The sequence below is a fragment of the Globicephala melas genome, chromosome 12 (assembly GCF_963455315.2).
Source record: "Globicephala melas chromosome 12, mGloMel1.2, whole genome shotgun sequence".
Taxonomy (NCBI): domain Eukaryota; kingdom Metazoa; phylum Chordata; class Mammalia; order Artiodactyla; family Delphinidae; genus Globicephala; species Globicephala melas.
Window position 1 is genome coordinate 27,723,973 of NC_083325.1, and position 18,118 is coordinate 27,742,090.

General features: G+C 45.5%; 1 protein-coding gene across 1 annotated transcript; it reads right to left on the reverse strand.

Annotated features, from left to right (window-relative positions):
* Positions 1 to 896: 896 nt before the first annotated feature.
* Positions 897 to 17,608, reverse strand: CCT7 (chaperonin containing TCP1 subunit 7). The gene is made up of 12 exons (XM_030877563.2): positions 17,453 to 17,608; positions 12,432 to 12,585; positions 11,466 to 11,572; positions 9,962 to 10,087; positions 9,041 to 9,093; positions 8,518 to 8,689; positions 5,153 to 5,317; positions 4,143 to 4,331; positions 3,413 to 3,510; positions 2,882 to 3,014; positions 2,176 to 2,382; positions 897 to 1,260 (listed from the first exon to the last, which is right to left on the reverse strand). Exons 1-12 carry the CDS (start codon positions 17,456 to 17,458, stop codon positions 1,039 to 1,041), a joined length of 1,632 nt encoding a protein of 543 aa, XP_030733423.2. The 5' UTR covers positions 17,459 to 17,608; the 3' UTR covers positions 897 to 1,038.
* Positions 17,609 to 18,118: the final 510 nt, after the last annotated feature.

Sequence of the window (18,118 nt, forward strand, 5' to 3'; positions counted from 1 at the left end):
ACTCTGAGTCAGCTATTACCGTTATACAGGTAGAAGAGCTGAAAAAAATTTACTTACAGACAATCAAGTTAGGAGGGATGCCAAACTCCGAAGTCTGGACCTGCCACCACCCCCATTCTGCTTTTGAGTTCATCTGACTTGGCTGGAACTCAAGAGATTTTTTAAAAAATCACTTCCCAGATTTAGGGAGCAGAAGCTTCCTATTAATTACAGGTAGCTGCAGGCCAACTCTCAGAACTAGCAATAAACAAGGAGGCAGTCAGACTGCTGATTTTATCTGTGCTGGTTGTTCTAAACTTCCTCTGGTCAGAAGAAAGCAGAAAGGACCACTGGTGGCCGAACTGAGAAGACCGGGTGGCTCCTTCAGCCTCCTCCTCAATGGACTTACTTCTAAGAAGTCACAAGACTTTAGAAAGGATCTGTCCTCTCTGAAACATTCCTCCGAAAGCCCTCAACCTCAAGATCTTGAAAAAGAGGGATGAAAAGACTGAGCCAAAAGAATACGGAAGTAGAAGGGGGTAGACAAGGTAATGTAATGCATTTAACTCAAACCCAGAGAAACCCTGGCAGCAGAGCCAGGCGAGGCCAGGGCTATGTAAGGTGATGTCAGAAGAAAAGGAAGCAACTCCACACCTCCCAGCCACTGCTAGGACTGAGAAAACAACCAAAGCTAAACTTCCAGACAGGGGCTACTCAGGTGGAGCTCCTCCTCCCCTGGCAGAGTGGACCTACACTCTGCCCAACAATGACTAGAGGCTGTGAAGGACTCAGCCCAAGAGGGAAGATGATTTTCTCTTTTCTACCTGTTGGGTGAGTACATATAAAGCTACAATTGTGAGCTGCAGTCCAGACATGTATGAGTACAACTCCTGTGCCCAAATAATCTGCAAAATGAATTCTAAGTCTTTTAAGTTTTATTTAAATAACCTCCAGTGAGAAGAGAGTGGGCCAAATACTACCCCTTCCTTGTAATACCATTTCACCAAGACAGAGTGAGCACAGCCTGCAGGCAGCCTGCAGTGAGAGCTGGGGTGCCTCTCAATGGGGGTGGCCACGACCTCGGCCCCGGCCAGCAGCTGGGGGAACATCCACTGTGGAGCGAGGGTTCTTGATGGTTTCATCTACGGACACAATAAGGCACGCAGCCTCAGAGGCTGCAGTCAGGGCATTGATCCGCACCATAGCTGGCTCCCACACGAAGGCCTCAAAGTTGTCAGCAATGTCCTCATTGTTGATGTCCACGCCATACCACATGCCCCCCTGAAAGAGCAGAAAAAGAGGGAAAGTGATATGGAACTGCTCTCAAATTTCTTCTTGCACACCCTCTGAACGACTCGGATTGTTAGGAATCTTCAGGTTCTCTGAACCCGCTGGCATCTCCCTGAGGAAGGTGGCATTACAACAGGAGCCTGGAAGCCTCTTCCCACCCCTCCCCCACCCCCAACCTGAGAAGTGCTGACCACAGAAGACCTCCGGGCCCTCTCCCAGGCAAGCTGCTGGCTTTTAGGGAGGCCCCATCCTCAGGTCACCTGAGGACTGTGTATGTCAAACCAGGCTTTTCAAGAGGAACACTTTCCAATCCCTTATCTCATTTCATCATCTCACTGCTTCCATTAGTCCCGATTTTACAGACAAGGAAACAGACGCAGAGAGTGACTTACTTAAAGTTCTAACACAAGTCAGAAACTAAGTCACTCACTTAATGCTGCTGTCACCGCACTGAGCATTTAACAGACAGCATTTAAGAAACATCTCTAAATGAGTATTTGCTAAACAGCAGATGAACAAATTAAATTCTCAGAGAGATCACAACTTGGAAGTGGTAGAGCCATGGCTGGACTGCTGTCAGCAGGGCCCTGGAGTGCTTCACCACCAAGGAACCCAGTACACATGGTATGTGCTTCCAGGCAGAAGGCCACAGGGTTCCTTTGGTTCCCCTCACGGCACCGTGAGGAGTGATCAGACTCTTGGAAGAAGCACTGAACAAACCCTGGAACCACCAGTCCCAGCACTGGTCTTTCCTTCTGACCTCAGAGGAGGCAGGCAGTTGGTACTGGGTTTGGTTCCAGCACTATCACCTGGGCTGACCACACAGAGCTTGAGTAAGCACAACACACACTCAGAATCTAGCCCCGTCCACCCAGTCCCTGGACCCGGAGGAGAGGAATAACCCACCTGGGCGTGCCGAGCCCGCAGCTTGTTGAGGATGTTTGTGGCATCAAAGCCAGCGTTGTCACACAGCTGGCGTGGGATAATTTCCAATGCCTTGGCATAGGCCCCAATCAATAGCTGCTGTTTTCCTGGAATGGTCCTTGAGTAATCTCGCAGGTACTTGGAGAGCTCCATCTCAATGGCGCCGCCACCAGCCACCACTGAATCATTCTGCAGAGACCAGACCCACCACTAAATGCAAGGGGTCCCCAGGTCTAAGCTCCAGCCCTGGCCAAATTAGGCCGTTCAGTCAATAGGCCCTCCAGCCCAGAAAGAGGGCTGGTTCCACATTCCCTCCCTCAGCCCAAGCCCCAGGAAGCCCAGACATGGACCTTGTCTAGCACATCCCAACTTCAATCTGGTGAACCTTATGGTTTCTGACCATCTTCAAGGTCACCTGTAGCTTGAGGGCACTGGCACAATCCCTGGGATGGCTGACTCTATCAGCTCCACAGCTGCTCCCAAGAACAAGTCTTAGCTTTTAAGGCAGCATGACTTATTTTGAGAGACTGAGGCTGTTTCTTTATCATCTGTGAGACGAATCAGGGCCCACATGCCCCACATGGAAGGACACAAGTTATACAGAGAAGGAATCACCACACAAATCCAGGGTCTCATCAGCTCAAGAGGCAGAGTGAGCTGTGCAGGCTGGAAGCTCCCAGCCTAGTACCTTGATGGCCCTTCTGACAATCATGATGGCGTCGTGCAGGGACCGCTCTGTCTCCTCCATAAACTGCTCAGCGCCACCACGGAGAATGATAGTACAAGTCTTGGCCTTGGGGCAGCCTTTGAAGAAATTGTACCTACACCCAGGGTCAAATCATATTTGTGAACTCCTTTCTGCTGCCAACCTGCTGTGTTCGAACCTTACCAAGTCCTCCCAACACTCAGCAGCTGCTCTTCTGTTCCTCACTAAGGTTCTCCAAGCCCACTCTTAAAGACATGTTCTTGGGAAGGTACCACAGGGGCTTGGTTGTACCACAGGGGCATAAAAGATGTGGAATCAGACTTTAGACCCAACTTGATCTTCTTCCCTCCCAAAACACTCTCTATATCTGAGCTCTTTATGCCCCATGAGATATAAGACCTCAGAAGAGAATAATAGCATGTGCTATACATACAGCACACCCCAAAGATGGCAGAAGGCCATCAGGCAAGTCTCGTGAGCTAAGCAAACAGGGAGCCCAGGACTACTGCTCACCTCTCGCCTCCAATCTGGGTCTCTTCAAAGAGCTGGCAGCGGCCCAGAACATCTGATGACAGAGCGTTCACACTGGTCTGGATGGAGCCTCCACAAGCCTGAGGAACACAAGACAACATCATCTAGCAGTGAAGGCTCACACGAGGCCAGAAGTGAGCTTCCTGCCACTTAGTCTTAAAGCCAATTCCCATGTTAGACTGCCATGGTGCCCCGGAGCTCTCCTCACTGGATGACCCACTCTCACCCTTGACCTCCAGGCTCCCTCTGGAAGAGGAGAAAACAAAACAGAACTAAGACACATGAAGGGCAAACAAGCCTGGTTAAAAGGAGATGGTGACCCTTTGTTTCACCCAATACCCCCTCCCCTAAACTAGGGTGCTTTGGGCCCAGCGACTGAAGTCAGGGTCAGTGCTTTAGACCTGAAACATCTTTGGTGAGATGCTCAAGAAGAAAGGGAGGAAACCTGGCCGGAAGCATCCAGCCTGGAGTTTAGCCAGCTAATCATAGCCCTACTGCTAGGTTTCCTTACAAATCAGCTTCCCTGACTTGTTTGGTTAGATTAACTCTTGTATACCGAGCATATACACACTGGAACTGGAGTGTTTCATGGCAAAAAGAGTTAAGAAGACAGGTCTAGATTCACATACCAATCACTCCAGTACACCAGGGGTAAGTGAAAACCCCCCTGGGGCCACAAAGACCAAGAAGCAGCCTGTGAAAGTTTGGTTACCATCATTGTCCTCTTCAGGTCCTCCTCCGGCACTCGGCCAGCACAGAACATGTCCCTGTCAGCAAAGTATTGGGTGGCCACGTCCCCAATGGGGAGTTTGGACAAGACGACTTTGGCTCCGGAGTGATGGATCCTCTCTAACTTGTCATAAAGAATGTTCCATTCAGCATCAACGATTGCCTGATAATCCTGAAGAGACCCAGAAAAGGATGAGGGTGCTTTGGAGTGGAGGTTAGCCTATGTGGTATGTTAAAATATAACACACCCCTGCCAACTAAAATATACTGATTTGTTTGGGAATTAACGGATAAACAGAAGAGCCTCCTCTCAGTCCAAATATACAAGGACCCTATAAGGTAACGTAAGAGTCACCTAAAACTTTCAAACACAAAGGCAGAAAGTAACCCCAGGACTAGGAGCTACTCCAGAGCTAGCACTTGCTACGGTGCGAGACCTACTTTAGCCCGGCTAAGTTCTAGCTCCTCTGAGGCACTGCACCCATGGAGTTACCAATGACAAGACCCTTTCCCCCAAAGGCCATTCTGTGTTGGGGATACATTTTCCAAGAATACTTGCTTACAGCTGGGTGACACTGCTACCTCCAGAGACAGCCTTGGTGATATCAATGTTGGGAGCACACCTGTCCCTGCAACACGGGACCCAGTATAGAAAAGGCAGAGTTCACATCTGCCCAAATAAGAGGAATCAAAATACTGGGCTCACTATATAGCTGAGAGGCCCCTGCAAGCCCCTTCCCTGGGGCCAGAGGATAGTATTTCAGCATGTTTGCCCTATCCAAACCTCCTCAGGTCCAGGTCACTGAGAGAGAGCATAGAGTGAGAAAAGAAGTGGACCCAGTATTTAGACATTAATATTTAGGGGGATAGGAGGAGAAAGGAGCCCATAAGGTACCTGAGAAACAAAGCTAAGCCCAAGATGGCCACAAAGGCCCAAGGCTATGGCCCAGAATGTTGCCCATTTCCATGCCACTGCCAGCTGGTAGGGCCTACCTCAACTGTGTGGACTCTGATTTCCGCATTATCCTTCTCAGCTTTCAGCTCGAGCTCAACATTTAAAAGGGCAATCATTGGATTATGGTACTTTTTGGGTTGCATTTCAAACCCAGCATAAGAGAAAGTCTTCTTGAATGCAACACCAGCTACAAGCTGGGACTCCTGTTTAAAAAAACAAACAGTTCAACAGTTCAGTACTGGCACGAAATGAAATCAAGTTAGTGGTGTGCTGGACTAATAATGCGTGTCCATTTCTGTGAACCTGAAAGAGTTAACCATGTTTTTATTTCACTGTTGTAACAAAGTTTTTCCATCATCCTAAAAGCTAGGAAAAATACAGAGCATATTTTGGTTGTGTCTTCAGTATAAGGAAAACCAGTTTGCTTGCAGAGACTAAGCATGGTAAAGGCCTGTTTGGGCTGTTCTCTGAGACTGACTTCCAAAGCGGGTGCCAAGGGATGAACTTTGATCCCAACTCCCCACCTCCCAGTCTTCTACACATACGTACACATACCCCTCCCTACCTGTACTGCACACACATACCTGTGTGCTGTAGCTTAGGTGCTTCCTCCTTCCAGGAGATGAAAACAAAAGGTCCTAAGGGTCAGAAATTTCCTGCAGTTCCCAAGCTATCATTGTGGCTATTCCCATCTTGATCCCTCAAAATATGAACTAATACCACTTGTTCCATAACAGAGCTTGCTGTGGGGTGGATTTAATAGCAGGGCATAATAGAAAGCATGTTGCACTTGGGAGTGGCTTCAGCAGTATCAGAAGACAGGTTCAAATCTCAGATCTCTTTCTTACTAAAAAACCTAGTCATTTCCCACTCTGTAAAGAAGGGTGTATTCAGTAAGTGAAGTAAGTCAGAAAGAGAAAGACAAATACCATATGATATCACTTACATGTGGAATCTAAAATATGACACAAATGAACTCATCTATGAAACAGAAACACTCACAAACATGGAAAACAGACTTGTGGCTGCCAAGGGGGAGGATGCATTGGGAATTTGGGATTAGCAGATGCAAACTATTATATATAGAATGGATAAACAACAAGGTCCTACTATATAGCACAGGAAACTATATCCAGTATCCTGTGGTAAACCATAACAGAAAAGAGTATGAAAAAGAATATATACATATATATGTATAACTGAATCACTTTGTTGTACAGCAGAAATTAACACAACACTGTAAATCAACTATACGTCAAAAAAATAAATTTTTTAAATAGTGTATTCAGTTCAACGACCTATATGTTCTCTGCTAGTGCTAATCTACAATACTAGTCTATAATACTGTAGCCTATCGGTGAAACAGATTGCTACATCATTCAAATCCACAGCCTCCTAAAGGGGGTGATGCCTGAGCTGAATCAAGATGGATAAGCAGAAATTAGTCAAACAGAAAAAAGAAAGAGATGTTCCCAAAAGACAGAGGCAGTGTGGTGCAATCGGGATGAAAAGCTACCTGCAGTTGCTGGAATACAAAATAAGAGGACAGGGACCAGTTTAGGAGAATCTTAAAGGCTCTGCTAAGGCCTGACTCTTATCCTGTACACAATGTGGAACCCCAAAATGCTTTACACACAGAGTGTAAACTGGGGAACTTCACGCTGCAACAAAAAATAGAATGGACTTAGGGGATGCAAGACTGGAGGAAGAGTGACCACTACCAGGACAATGGTCTAGTAAAAGAGACAGATTTAGGAAACAACAGATTGGTAGGTAAAATGAAACAACAGTGATCAACAGGTTGGGGGGAATTGGAAATATTTTTAAGGATGACCCTAGACTTCTGGGTTGAGTGACTGAATAATGGTGGTGATAGCAGCTATGTCAAGGAATACAGAAAATATTACAGGTTTGGAGGATGAGATAATGAGTTCAGTAGCAGTGAGATCCAGGAGTGTGAAGCTCAAGAGAGAGGTAAAGGCTGAAGATATATATCAGGAAGTTTTCAGTTAATCCTGAGAACAAGTAAATAATTACTACCACCATTTACTGAATTGTGTGTCAAGTATTGTGTTAAAGGTTTTACATGCATTTAAGAGATGTGGGACAGTCTGAAGAACATACGTGTGGCTTGGAGCCCCTGGCTTTCTCACCAGATAAGATTAGTTCTGACCCCTAGTTTAGTGAATGCCAGTCTAATCTCAAGGGTTTACGGGAGTAGGAAGGCCCAGGAGAAAATGGAATATTGCTATCAAAGCAGTGTGTAAAGACAAAGTCGGCAAGCCATGATGCAAAGAATGGGCGGAAACATGAGTGGTAGTGGGGGCTGAAGATGGGGAATGGCTCAGATGACCTCCAGATTCCTCACAGCTTTATTATATAAAGAGAACCTCATCCCACTGACATGTGCCATGACAGGAGGAAGAGGGAGGTGGACAGAATGAAATGCAATTTGGAGGGGTAGAAGTCCCTCCAAAGACTTCAAAGAACAAAAAGTAAAGGGCCAGGATATAATATTTCAAGCAGGTCTTGTCCTGTCCAAATCACCTCAGGCTGAGGTCACCAAGGAAGAGTAAAGTTAGAAGTAGAGCAGGCCAAAGACTAGAAAGGTCCAACATGGAGACACCAACATTAAAGAAGGTTTCCAGAAAGATACTTCTGTGTTAAAAAAGAAAAAAGTTATAGTTATGCTGTGCAATATAGTGGCCACTAGCCAACATGTCTCTATTTAAATTTAAATAAGTGAAAAAATATGTTAAGTAGACAAAAGCAAGTTGCAGAACACTATGTATTACAAGTGAGCAGTTGTTTAAGAAAACAATATTTACATTTGTACTTAGAGATGCAGAGTACTTCTGGAAGAAGAAGGACATGGACAGGGACACGGGGACACACACACACACACACACACACACACACACACACAGTTAACTGGTGGCTGTATCTGGGGCAGGAGTGGTGTAGGGGACATTTGTTTTTTCCTTTAGGAATTCTAAACAGTTTGAATTATGTATTATCTATTCAAAATTAATGAATAAAAGAAGGGAGAGGTTGGCCATATCACTTGGAGAAGAATGGACTGAAATGTACTTCTCATATATTTATTGAGGGTTTTAGATAATTTATCAGAGCTAGCCCTATCCCCCTCCCACATTAACAATGAGATTCTTAAAATCAGCCAGTTCAATCTTCCATTCTGCTGACAAGTAAATATAGGTCTGCAGAGGTTACAAAATGCACCTACAGGAGAAGCCTGTAGCAGCAGTATGGGGAACAGCTCCAGTCTGCCTTCCAGCCCAACATGCATTCTCTCTGTTCCTGTACCGTGTGCTCTCCTACACCAAGCTGTCTGAAGGGTCAATGTGAAAGCAAGAGCCTCCTAGGGAGGCCACAGCAGGCTCACCTCTAGGGCTCCACCCTGAACCTTCTTGATTCCAATCATTTTAAGCTGCAGCAAGTCATCGAGCATCATCACCGCATCCACCACCATCTTAGCGAAGAAGGCTTTCTGCTGGGAGATCAGCTTGGAGCTCAGAGCAGTCACGGCACATTTCTCTAGCAGCTTCCTCTGCTCCCTGGGACACAAGGGTGGGACCTGCATCAGGCCTTGAAAGCCCCTCTTACCTGACTCTACTGCAATGTGGAGATAGTTTCTGTTCTAGTCTCTAAACTCAGCCCTCAACAATTTCATCTTCTGTATCTTTAGGGCAGATTATCAGTGACAGCCGGTGACTTGCAGTCAAAGACCTTATGAGTGATAGCTTTTAAACTACAACCTACAGCCTCTTTTGTAATGCATGGGCTGGGGCACAGCCAGAGGTCTAGCAAGAGCCAAATAGCCCCAGGCCATGCAGGGATTCCACTTGCTTCTCCATTCAATTTGGCCACGGAAGTCAACGGTCTGACAAAGTTCACTGCAAACTTACACTTTATCTTCCTTCTTCACAGTGACGGCAATCTCTTTGATCTTGTTAACCGCCTGCCAAGAACACAAGCTGGGTGAGTCTCTCATGCTCAAGACAAACTGGAGAAGTGCGTCCCAATCGCTCCTGCTAGTCCCTAATCTGTCTGCTCCCAAATCTCAAGCATTTCTACTCCACAGCTGAAACAACATTTCTAAGTCTTGTAGCTGCCCAGAAAAATATAAATCTCTATAGTTTAGAAAATGCCCAAAGTTAGAAATGTAGAGTAGGTATAGTTCTGAAGAATCATCAGGGTACATCAGGATTCAGCTCTGGATCTGCAGGTAACACACTAAAACAAATGAATGGAAACACACTACGACACTAAATTAGGCCAAATTTTCTGGCTTACAAACAGCACCTGTGACAACTTTTAGCACTTTATATATTAATTAGGTATGTTATATACGATACACATATTTGTACGTTAAACATGGTATCTTTTCAAAGCCATCTTTTTCAAAAGATATCCGTTCATACTTACTTCTCATGTATGATTTCGTTTTAATGCCACCACCCCAAAACAGAGATAGTAACGAGACAAAGTAAGGCATAGAGGAACTGACTTACCCCAGGTTACAGAATGAAAGTCAAAGGTCAATAAAAGCAAGGTCTCAAGATGTGCCATGAAGTACTTGATAAAAACAAAAACAGCTCTCACCAAGAGCTTATTATCATAGTCTATCAGGAAACCTGAGGCTTAAAGAGATTAAGTAATATACCTAGTCAAAGCTACTGAATGGTAGAACTGAGATTCCTAGGCAGCAGAATTCAGAAAATGTCCAAGGAACCTTGTTCCCAGTCCCTCCACACCCCAATAAAGATAGTATCCTAAGAGAAATACAAAGGTGCCCAAAGCGCCCAAGTTCACCAGCACTCCCATACCAACTGAGTGGCAGTGCGGAAAGCTCGGATGATGATCTGTGGGTGCAAACCTTCCTCCACATAGGGTTTCACCTGCTTCAGAAACTCTGCAGCCAGCAGGGTCACTGAGGTGGTGCCATCACCGACCTGGAAGAGGATGACAGTAAATTCACGTTTTCTCACGTTCAGGGATAAAGCTCCAAAACTCCACTTTTTAAGCAATCTACCCATTTAAACTGGGGACTGTTTAAATGGATATTAAGCCTTTTCTGGGAAGCACAGCTTTTTGCAACAAGTAGAAGAAAGGTGTTGGTGGATAGGTACTCATCCCATCAAATGGTCCTGGGCCACAAAATTAATTCCCCAGCCAGGCCATTCTCCAAAGAGAGCTGATTTGGACAAATTTCCCCAGAATATGAAATCATATATGTATATTAGCCAAGAACTTATTTATTACGGACAAGATACCATGATGAGTAAGACAGTTCCAGAGATGCTTATAATACAATGCTCACATGTCACAAATAACCATAGTAGCAAGAGGTATGAGATAAATATTCTTTAAGGAGCACAAAATACTACAGGAGTTTACAAAACAAACCTCTAAGGACCAGCTAAGGTCCTTTTTATTTTAAACACTATTTGGAATTAGCAGATCACTAGTCTGCTAATCTTTCTTACATAGCTATTTTCTATGATAGGATCTAAACCTTATTTTTAATGAAGGAGGAAAAGAATAAGAGCTTTCTCTCTCTCTCTCTCTCTTTTAAGAATAAGAGCTTTTGAAAAAAACTAGCTAACCTCTGATTTAGAAGATACTTATTTTTTATTCACTTATGTCCACTGTATAATATAAGGGACTTCAGGGAGAAAAAATGGTTACTGTGGCGAAGGGTTTAAGCCACCAAATTCCTGAACAGAAAGGTATTCCTTTGTTGAAAATATTAACCAATCAAATCTATACTCTTCTCACTTTAATTTTATATAACCCATACTGTTTTACAGGCTACTGGGTCCTAACAGACCTTTTGATATAACTTCAGGACATATCTGTAATACTCTGAAATGCAAACTTGCCTCTCTCAACATTTATTATCAAGACTACAGTGTCAGAAATGGTTTTGAAAAAGGCAGACGAGTTAATGTCACTGATTTGCACACGTTAAGATGGTAAGTTCTAGGCGACGTATATTTTACCACCATAAAAATATTTTCTTTTAAAAAGAAAGGTAAACTGGAAACAGTTTCCAGCCCCATCTTATAAGGCAACCAAGAGATTAGAGGTTAAATTATTTACCGAGCAATTCAAATGAATGACAGCACACAGGCCTGATCTTAAGATCTCAGCCACACACAGTGGATCAGCAGGAATTTTAAAAGACTATTAATTCCACCTAAATATTTTCGCAAGCAATTACTTGTGAAATTATAATTTTAGACATAAAATCAAAATTTTTAAAGAAAGGAGAGCAAAGGAGCAAGCAGGCATGTGTTTCACTGAAACACATAGGCTTGATTTTCCTACCTCAGCATCTTGGGATTTGGCAATGTCCACTAAAGTCTTTGCTGCAGGATGGACAACATCAAGGAGTTTCAGAATTGTGGCCCCATCATTAGAAATTGTTGCTTTGCCTTAAAAGGAACAAACACAAAGTAAAAATGTAAAGACCTTTTCTTAAATTCTGTCTTCTAGTTGGACTTGGAGCCCATATACACATTATTGGGATGGGACAGAGGGGCTCATGGTGGGAATGAACTGATCTTTTTACAGAGTTAGCTCTGTGCAAAAAGGGCCACCTAAAATCACACATTCCAAAGACCATGAACTCCTGATTTTCCTTGAAGAGCAAAGAGCACACCTCTACTGGATGTAGAAAACATTTTAAAAAATAAGAATGAATAATCATTTAGATATTCTTAACAGTTGATACCCTAGTATTTCACTTGTAAATTAATACACTAAAACATAAGGGGGAATTTGTCTTGGCAACATGATCCAATGGGAGTGACCACAGGCAACTCCGGAAGATTCCATAGTGTTTCTAGGCTAAATCTCTCTACAAGGCAACAGGCTCCTGAGCCAGGCTTCTCTCATATATTCCCAGGGGGCTCAGGATTCAGGACAATGTCTGAAAAGAAACTGCTTCACAGTGAGCAATCCTTCAGAGGTCTTAAAAGCAGTGAGATTTCTGGGCTTCCCTGGTGGCGCAGTGGTTGGGAGTCCTCCTGCCGATGCAGGGGACACGGGTTCGTGCCCCGGTCCAGGAAGATCCCACATGCCATGGAGCGGCTGGGCCCGTGAGCCATGGCCGCTGAGCCTGCACGTCCGGAGCCTGTGCTCCGCAACGGGAGAGGCCATAGCAGTGAGAGGCCCGCGTACCGCAAAAAAAAAAAAAGGCAGTGAGATTTCTAATGCCAACCTCTGCTAGCCCCAAACACTCTGGGGGAGCCTCCTCTTCTGCAACTGGCCTGAGGAACTCTGCAGACTTACCTCGGCCATCCACAATGAGCTTGTCCATACCACGGGGGCCCAGGGTAGTTCTTACAGCCTCAGCAATCACCTGGCAGGCACTGATGTTACTTACAAGCTGGGGGATGCCTTGGGAGCTATCAGTCCCCTCTTTCAACAGGATAACTGGTGTGGGCTAGAGAAGAAAGAGCAATTGAATGGTTTTTTTAAAAAAATAATCATTCATTACATAAGACTTAAGGAGGGAGAGGAAAAATGCTCTCATCTCCCCAATAACAGAAATATATCTGGAGGCCCTTTTAAACCACATTCCTCCACTGTCCATCCACTATATCAATTCCTTAAACTGCCTCTACCTCCAGAGATAGCATACTTGCAGGTGTGCCAGAAAATGGTTTGAGAAGCACTGATTTAGTCAAAAAGAACAAATCAAATAATGTGTTCTCCAGTGCCCAACTGCATAAGCATAGCCCTTTCAACTTCTGACCTTATTCCCTGTTTTAAGGAATTAGGCCACATCACAGGAGGAAGCAGGCCATGCTCAGTGTTCACCCTCCAGCAAGCATTCATTTATCTGCATTAGAGCTTAATCGTAGAGAAGTAGATGGGGCACTGATGCAAAACATGAGGTGCTAACAGCTTCAGATGTTGTTCTGGAGATGCCCAGGCAGACAGCTTTACCAATGATGTTTAGCTGGAGTGTAGGGAAATGGCTAGGCAGAGAAACAAATGGCACCTTTGTCCGCCTCACAAAATGACAACAAATCTAATTTGTACAGCAATGTTTCCCTCTCTCATGCTGGGTCCATAAAGCCTCCTTGTGACTAATCTCCAACCAGATACCCTAAACAAGTTTTTCTCTATTTTGCATTGGTTTCCAGAACAGTCACTGTTCTCGTAGAGGCTTTATCTGTGGAACTGCTTTAGAAACTCTGGGAAGACAGGGATATCTGCTTATTTTAAAGCGCCTGCTTAGGTACCTTTGCTCCAGTGACCATTAGCAGACAGTAATTCCTTAGCTTAGCACACAAGACTGCTTTCTCTCTGCATCCAAGCCTGTGCCTTCAGAGATGAGCTCATGAACCAGGCCCAGTCTTCCCTGCATTTGTGACTGATTTTATGTGTATAAAACAAATTAAGGATAAATACTGTTGCAACATTTTTGTTATGTTAGTTATGCAAGTGCTATTACGCTATGCTTTGAAATTTATTTTTTCCTGTGGGTTACAATATAAAGTTTGAAAATCACTGCCCATGTCCACCCCTAGGGGGTACTTCAGGTGTCTGAGCAGGGAAGGCATAGGAAAGCACAGGGCTGTTTCAGCCCAACAAAAAGGAGCCAGGAATTCACACACTACAAAGTCGAGCAACCCATGAGGCTGACTCCACATTAACTGAGCAGTTTCTTTAAAAATTCGACTCTTTTGGCCAGTGTAGCTGGAGGGTAGTGAGTAAGTGGAAGACTGGAATGAGGCTGAAGAAGCAGGCAGGAACCAGGTCACTACTCACTTACAGACTATCGTAAGGAGTTTAGATTTTAGTCCTACAAAGAAGGGAAGCCCTGGAAAGGCTTTTAGCAGAGGAATGGCATAGTCTAATTTACACTGGGAAAAAAACAAAAAACAACTATAGAAAATGGGTAAGAAGAGGCAAGATATAATGTGCAAATGCATAAAAACAGGCTGGAAAAATGTACAACAAACTCTAATGAGTAAGAGTGGTAAGTAAAGAAAGTTTTGACACTTGGATATTTTGTTTTGTTTCAACTTTTTCTAACAAACATATCACACATTACTTTTTTTTTTTTTTTAAAGAATACTGGAAGGAAAATTCCTTCCTTTTCATGGTAGAATCCCAGGTTTGGTGGCAAGAAATGGCTTCTCTATACTCTCAGCTTTCCTTCGGGTTCCTCACAGGAAAGCTGTGTCCCCCAAAAGGCCCCACCTTCTCCCAGTCCTGCTAAATCATTCCTCAGGGCAACCTCAAGTCACCTCTGGTCCAACCCTGCCCCGGATGAAGCCCTACGTTTTAAATCAAAAACCAACTTGAGTCTTAATCCCTTCCTATTTCCTTTGACAGATTCTTTCACCTCTCCAAGGCTAACTTATCCAATGTTTTTATAAACTTTTTCTCCCTCTACCTCCAAATTGTACCCCCACCAACAAGAGCCACACTGCCCCGTTCTACCAAAACCACCTGCTTACCACTAGGCCAGCAATTCCTCAGAGTCTCCATTCTTCCAAATTTTCTCAACAGCCGTTAACATGAGCATTGGGAACAGGGGATCCCAACACTCCCTGCTCCTTCTTGAGCACGATGTTTATATTGCCATCCATCTTAAAGTACAAGCTTCCCAAAGGTAAGGAGTACACTAATCTCAATGTGTAGAATGCCTAGATTTGGTCACATACGAAACAATATACAGAAGCTTTTGGTGCTGAAAATTCAACTGTTACACATCAACTGACCCTTGAAGAGCATGGGTTTGAACTGTGTGGATCCATTTATACCTGGATGTTTTTTCAATAGTAAATACTACAGTATTACACTATCTGAGGTTGGTTGAATCCTCGGATACAGAGGAACCCCGGATATGGAGGGCTGACTAAATCATATGCAAATTTTCAACTGAGTGGAGTCAGACCTCCTAACCCCCGAGTTCTTCAAGGGTCAACTACACTTGAAAATGCTTTATACAAGTCATGAAATAAGGTGGCAGTCAGTTATTTTTGGAAAAGCATCGGCATCACGGTGATACTAAATTCACTGAAAATTCTTAAGTACAAAGCAAGGAGGGCTTGGAAGCAGCTCACCACGTTGTCCCCAAGTTCCCTACACTTTAAAGGCCCTACATAAATGGCAGGCTGGGTACAGAGATCATTTAAGGAGGGAAAGGTGGCAGGGCTGGATTGAGCCAAGCCAGGTCAATCAGGATGGGTCCTCTTCTGTCAGTTTCCCGGGGGCAAGCACTGCTATGGAAAGCCCAGCTTCTGTCCCTAAGTTACTTTCCAACCGCATTTTTACTCAAGTAAAGAAACAACAGCAGAATCCAGTAATCTGCCAAGGGTACCATGGAAGCCTTGGTAATTTCAGCTTAATAGTCTTCTTCTTCATCCTCCTTAAAAACTTGTATTAAGCATTATTAAGCTTGACGCTCTATAAAACAACAGGTGTTCATATGCTAAGTCATGTAGTGCTCAACACCACAAAGGCAAGCATACATTCTGTACGGCTGTACCAAAGACTGAGCTTTCTGGGGAACCGTTTTACCTCTCAATCCCAGAAGGCTTCCAGAATATCAAGTACCAATTCAATAAGAGCAAGGAGAATTCTTGGTGACTGAAGTTTCACACACCAAAAGGACAACTATAATTGGTCAATACAGCAAAGAAACAGAAAAGATGTCAGTTCAGGAAAAACCCAAGGTGGTGGTCTGGAGCCTCTTGGTGAAGGGTTTTATCACCAGTCAGAAGAATCTTGGTTCTGATCCCCAGTTCTTTAAAGGCCAACCAAAACTCTTATGGTAGCCTTGGCAGGAAGGTGGATTACAGGGACGAAAAGGCAAGCAACCACCTAGCAGACTAGCTAACATGCTGAGTGTTACTACCTGATGGGCACTTCATATGTATTCATTCATTTAATCCCCTTTAACAGACTGAGGGCCAGAAATGTAATACCATGCTCAAAGTCACACACCTAGTAAGTGGCAGAGCTAGTTACGAACCTAGGCATTCAGTGTAGCTCCAAAGCCCTTACTCTCCACTGCTCTACTATGCTGCCTCTGCACACAAGATGAAGATGACTTCAGGAACAGTAACGTTGAAGATGGACTGAAAAAGGCAGTACTAGAGGTATGAAAGGGAGAGGGAATACAGATTAATGCCAGGTTCCTTCTATCTTGGGTACAGGCGGGATTCACAGGGCATTTGGCCACAATGAACACCTCATAAGGGTCAGTTTGACATCTACTAGGTCAGGGATAAGCTGAGGAAGCAGGAAAAGAACAGAGAACTGAGTTGGATTGAGAGGCTAAAATGAACGAGTGAACTGCCAAGTGCACAGGGAGCAGTATCTTAGGGTTTCGCTTCAAACACTTAAAAGCTGACCCTGTTCAACAGCAACTCAGGAGACACCACCGAGGTGCTTTGGGACCCACGTAAGGTATCTGCAGCTGAGATGGAAAAACGGACAACGTGGAAGCGGGGAGGGGAGGAGGGCTACAGAGACACTCCAGGATTCACCAACCTCCCTAACTTAAGAAAACGAGAACCAGAGTTAGGTGGCCAACTAGAAAAGCCGCCTAATGTCACATCTGGAGGCGCAGACAGGGTCGGACTCAGAGGCCGGGTCTTCCCACCTCTGATGCAGCGTCCCCATCTGCCCTACCTATTCTCCTGGCTGAGGAGGTGGACCTCCGACAACCAGCAGAGCCTGGTACATTCAGTAGGTAATAAATATGCGTTTGCTTAATGAACGAGTGAGTTAATTAAAGTACGAGCCGAGAGGTCTGTTTCCATTTACGCAGCAGCAGGCGGGGAGCAGTGGGAGACCACAGTTGAGACCTTGGGCTCGGCCCAACATAAGGTCCCCATGCTGCCTCTGCAGGTTCTAGGAAGCACCCGCTTCACATCCGCATTTTCCAGGGCAGCCAGAGCTTCCTAGGCTGGCCTCGACCGCGTATGCACGATCAACCCGCAGTCATTTAACCCAGGTCATGATTATGGGGGCTCAGAAAACTGGGTGGCCGATGCGGATTCGCGGCCCCGAAGCACCCTGGGATTTGCAGTCCCCAGCGGGGCCGACCAGAGCCTCCTCCTGAGCCCCCCACAACCCTCATCGAGGGCCCCTGCTCCGTGCCCGGGCCCACCAGACGGCGGCGGGCCGGGATCACCCACAGACAGGGCTCGGGGGAAGGACCGAGGCAGTAGGCTGGCGGGGGCGGTGGGGGGGGGGGAGGTCCTACTGGACCGGCCCCGGCCAGGCGGCGCCAGCTACTGACCAGATGGCAGCGGATGGAGCCAGATGCGCAAGACACCACTCACCATCATTTTGGAAGCCTATTCAGTGGCCCGCTGCTCCTCTTCTCGCGCCCGGGCCGCCCAGCAACCCCACAATCCTCCGCGCCAGAGAAACCCCCAGAAGCTTCGCCAAGCCGTTGCAAAGGGAGAGGAAGGGGATGGGCCGCTTCCGCCACTCTATGGTTCGCTATCACAGAGTCGGCGTAGCTAGAAGGGCCAGAGGCTGGGCTTCCGCCAGCCGTCTTACGAGAAGCGGTGGTAAAGGAACAGTCAGTCGCTGGTTTTCGATGGTGCCATTCTTTTTGAGCATGTAGGATCCTTGCTCGGCCCGCGTCGCCCACTAACTCTAATTCCATTTCCCTTCTCCCCTCAAACGCCAGCCCAAGGAATGTAATAAACGCAAATATTTATTGAGCGCTGACTGCGGAATAGGCTTTTGCTGAGTAAGCATTTGACGTAAGTGAGCTCATTTAACCCTCACAACGCTATCGCGATGGCACTGAAATCATGCCCAATTTACAGATGAGAGAACTGAGGCTGAGAGGTTAGGTGTCCAAAATCACAGTTGTACAGTAAATGGTAGATAAACAGGCGCGGGCACCTGGCCCCAATGCTCGTTTTCTGGCTCGGCACTGGCCAGCGCTTCCTCGAGGGTCGTGTACATCAGTCTATGTCCCCAGAGCCTACTGA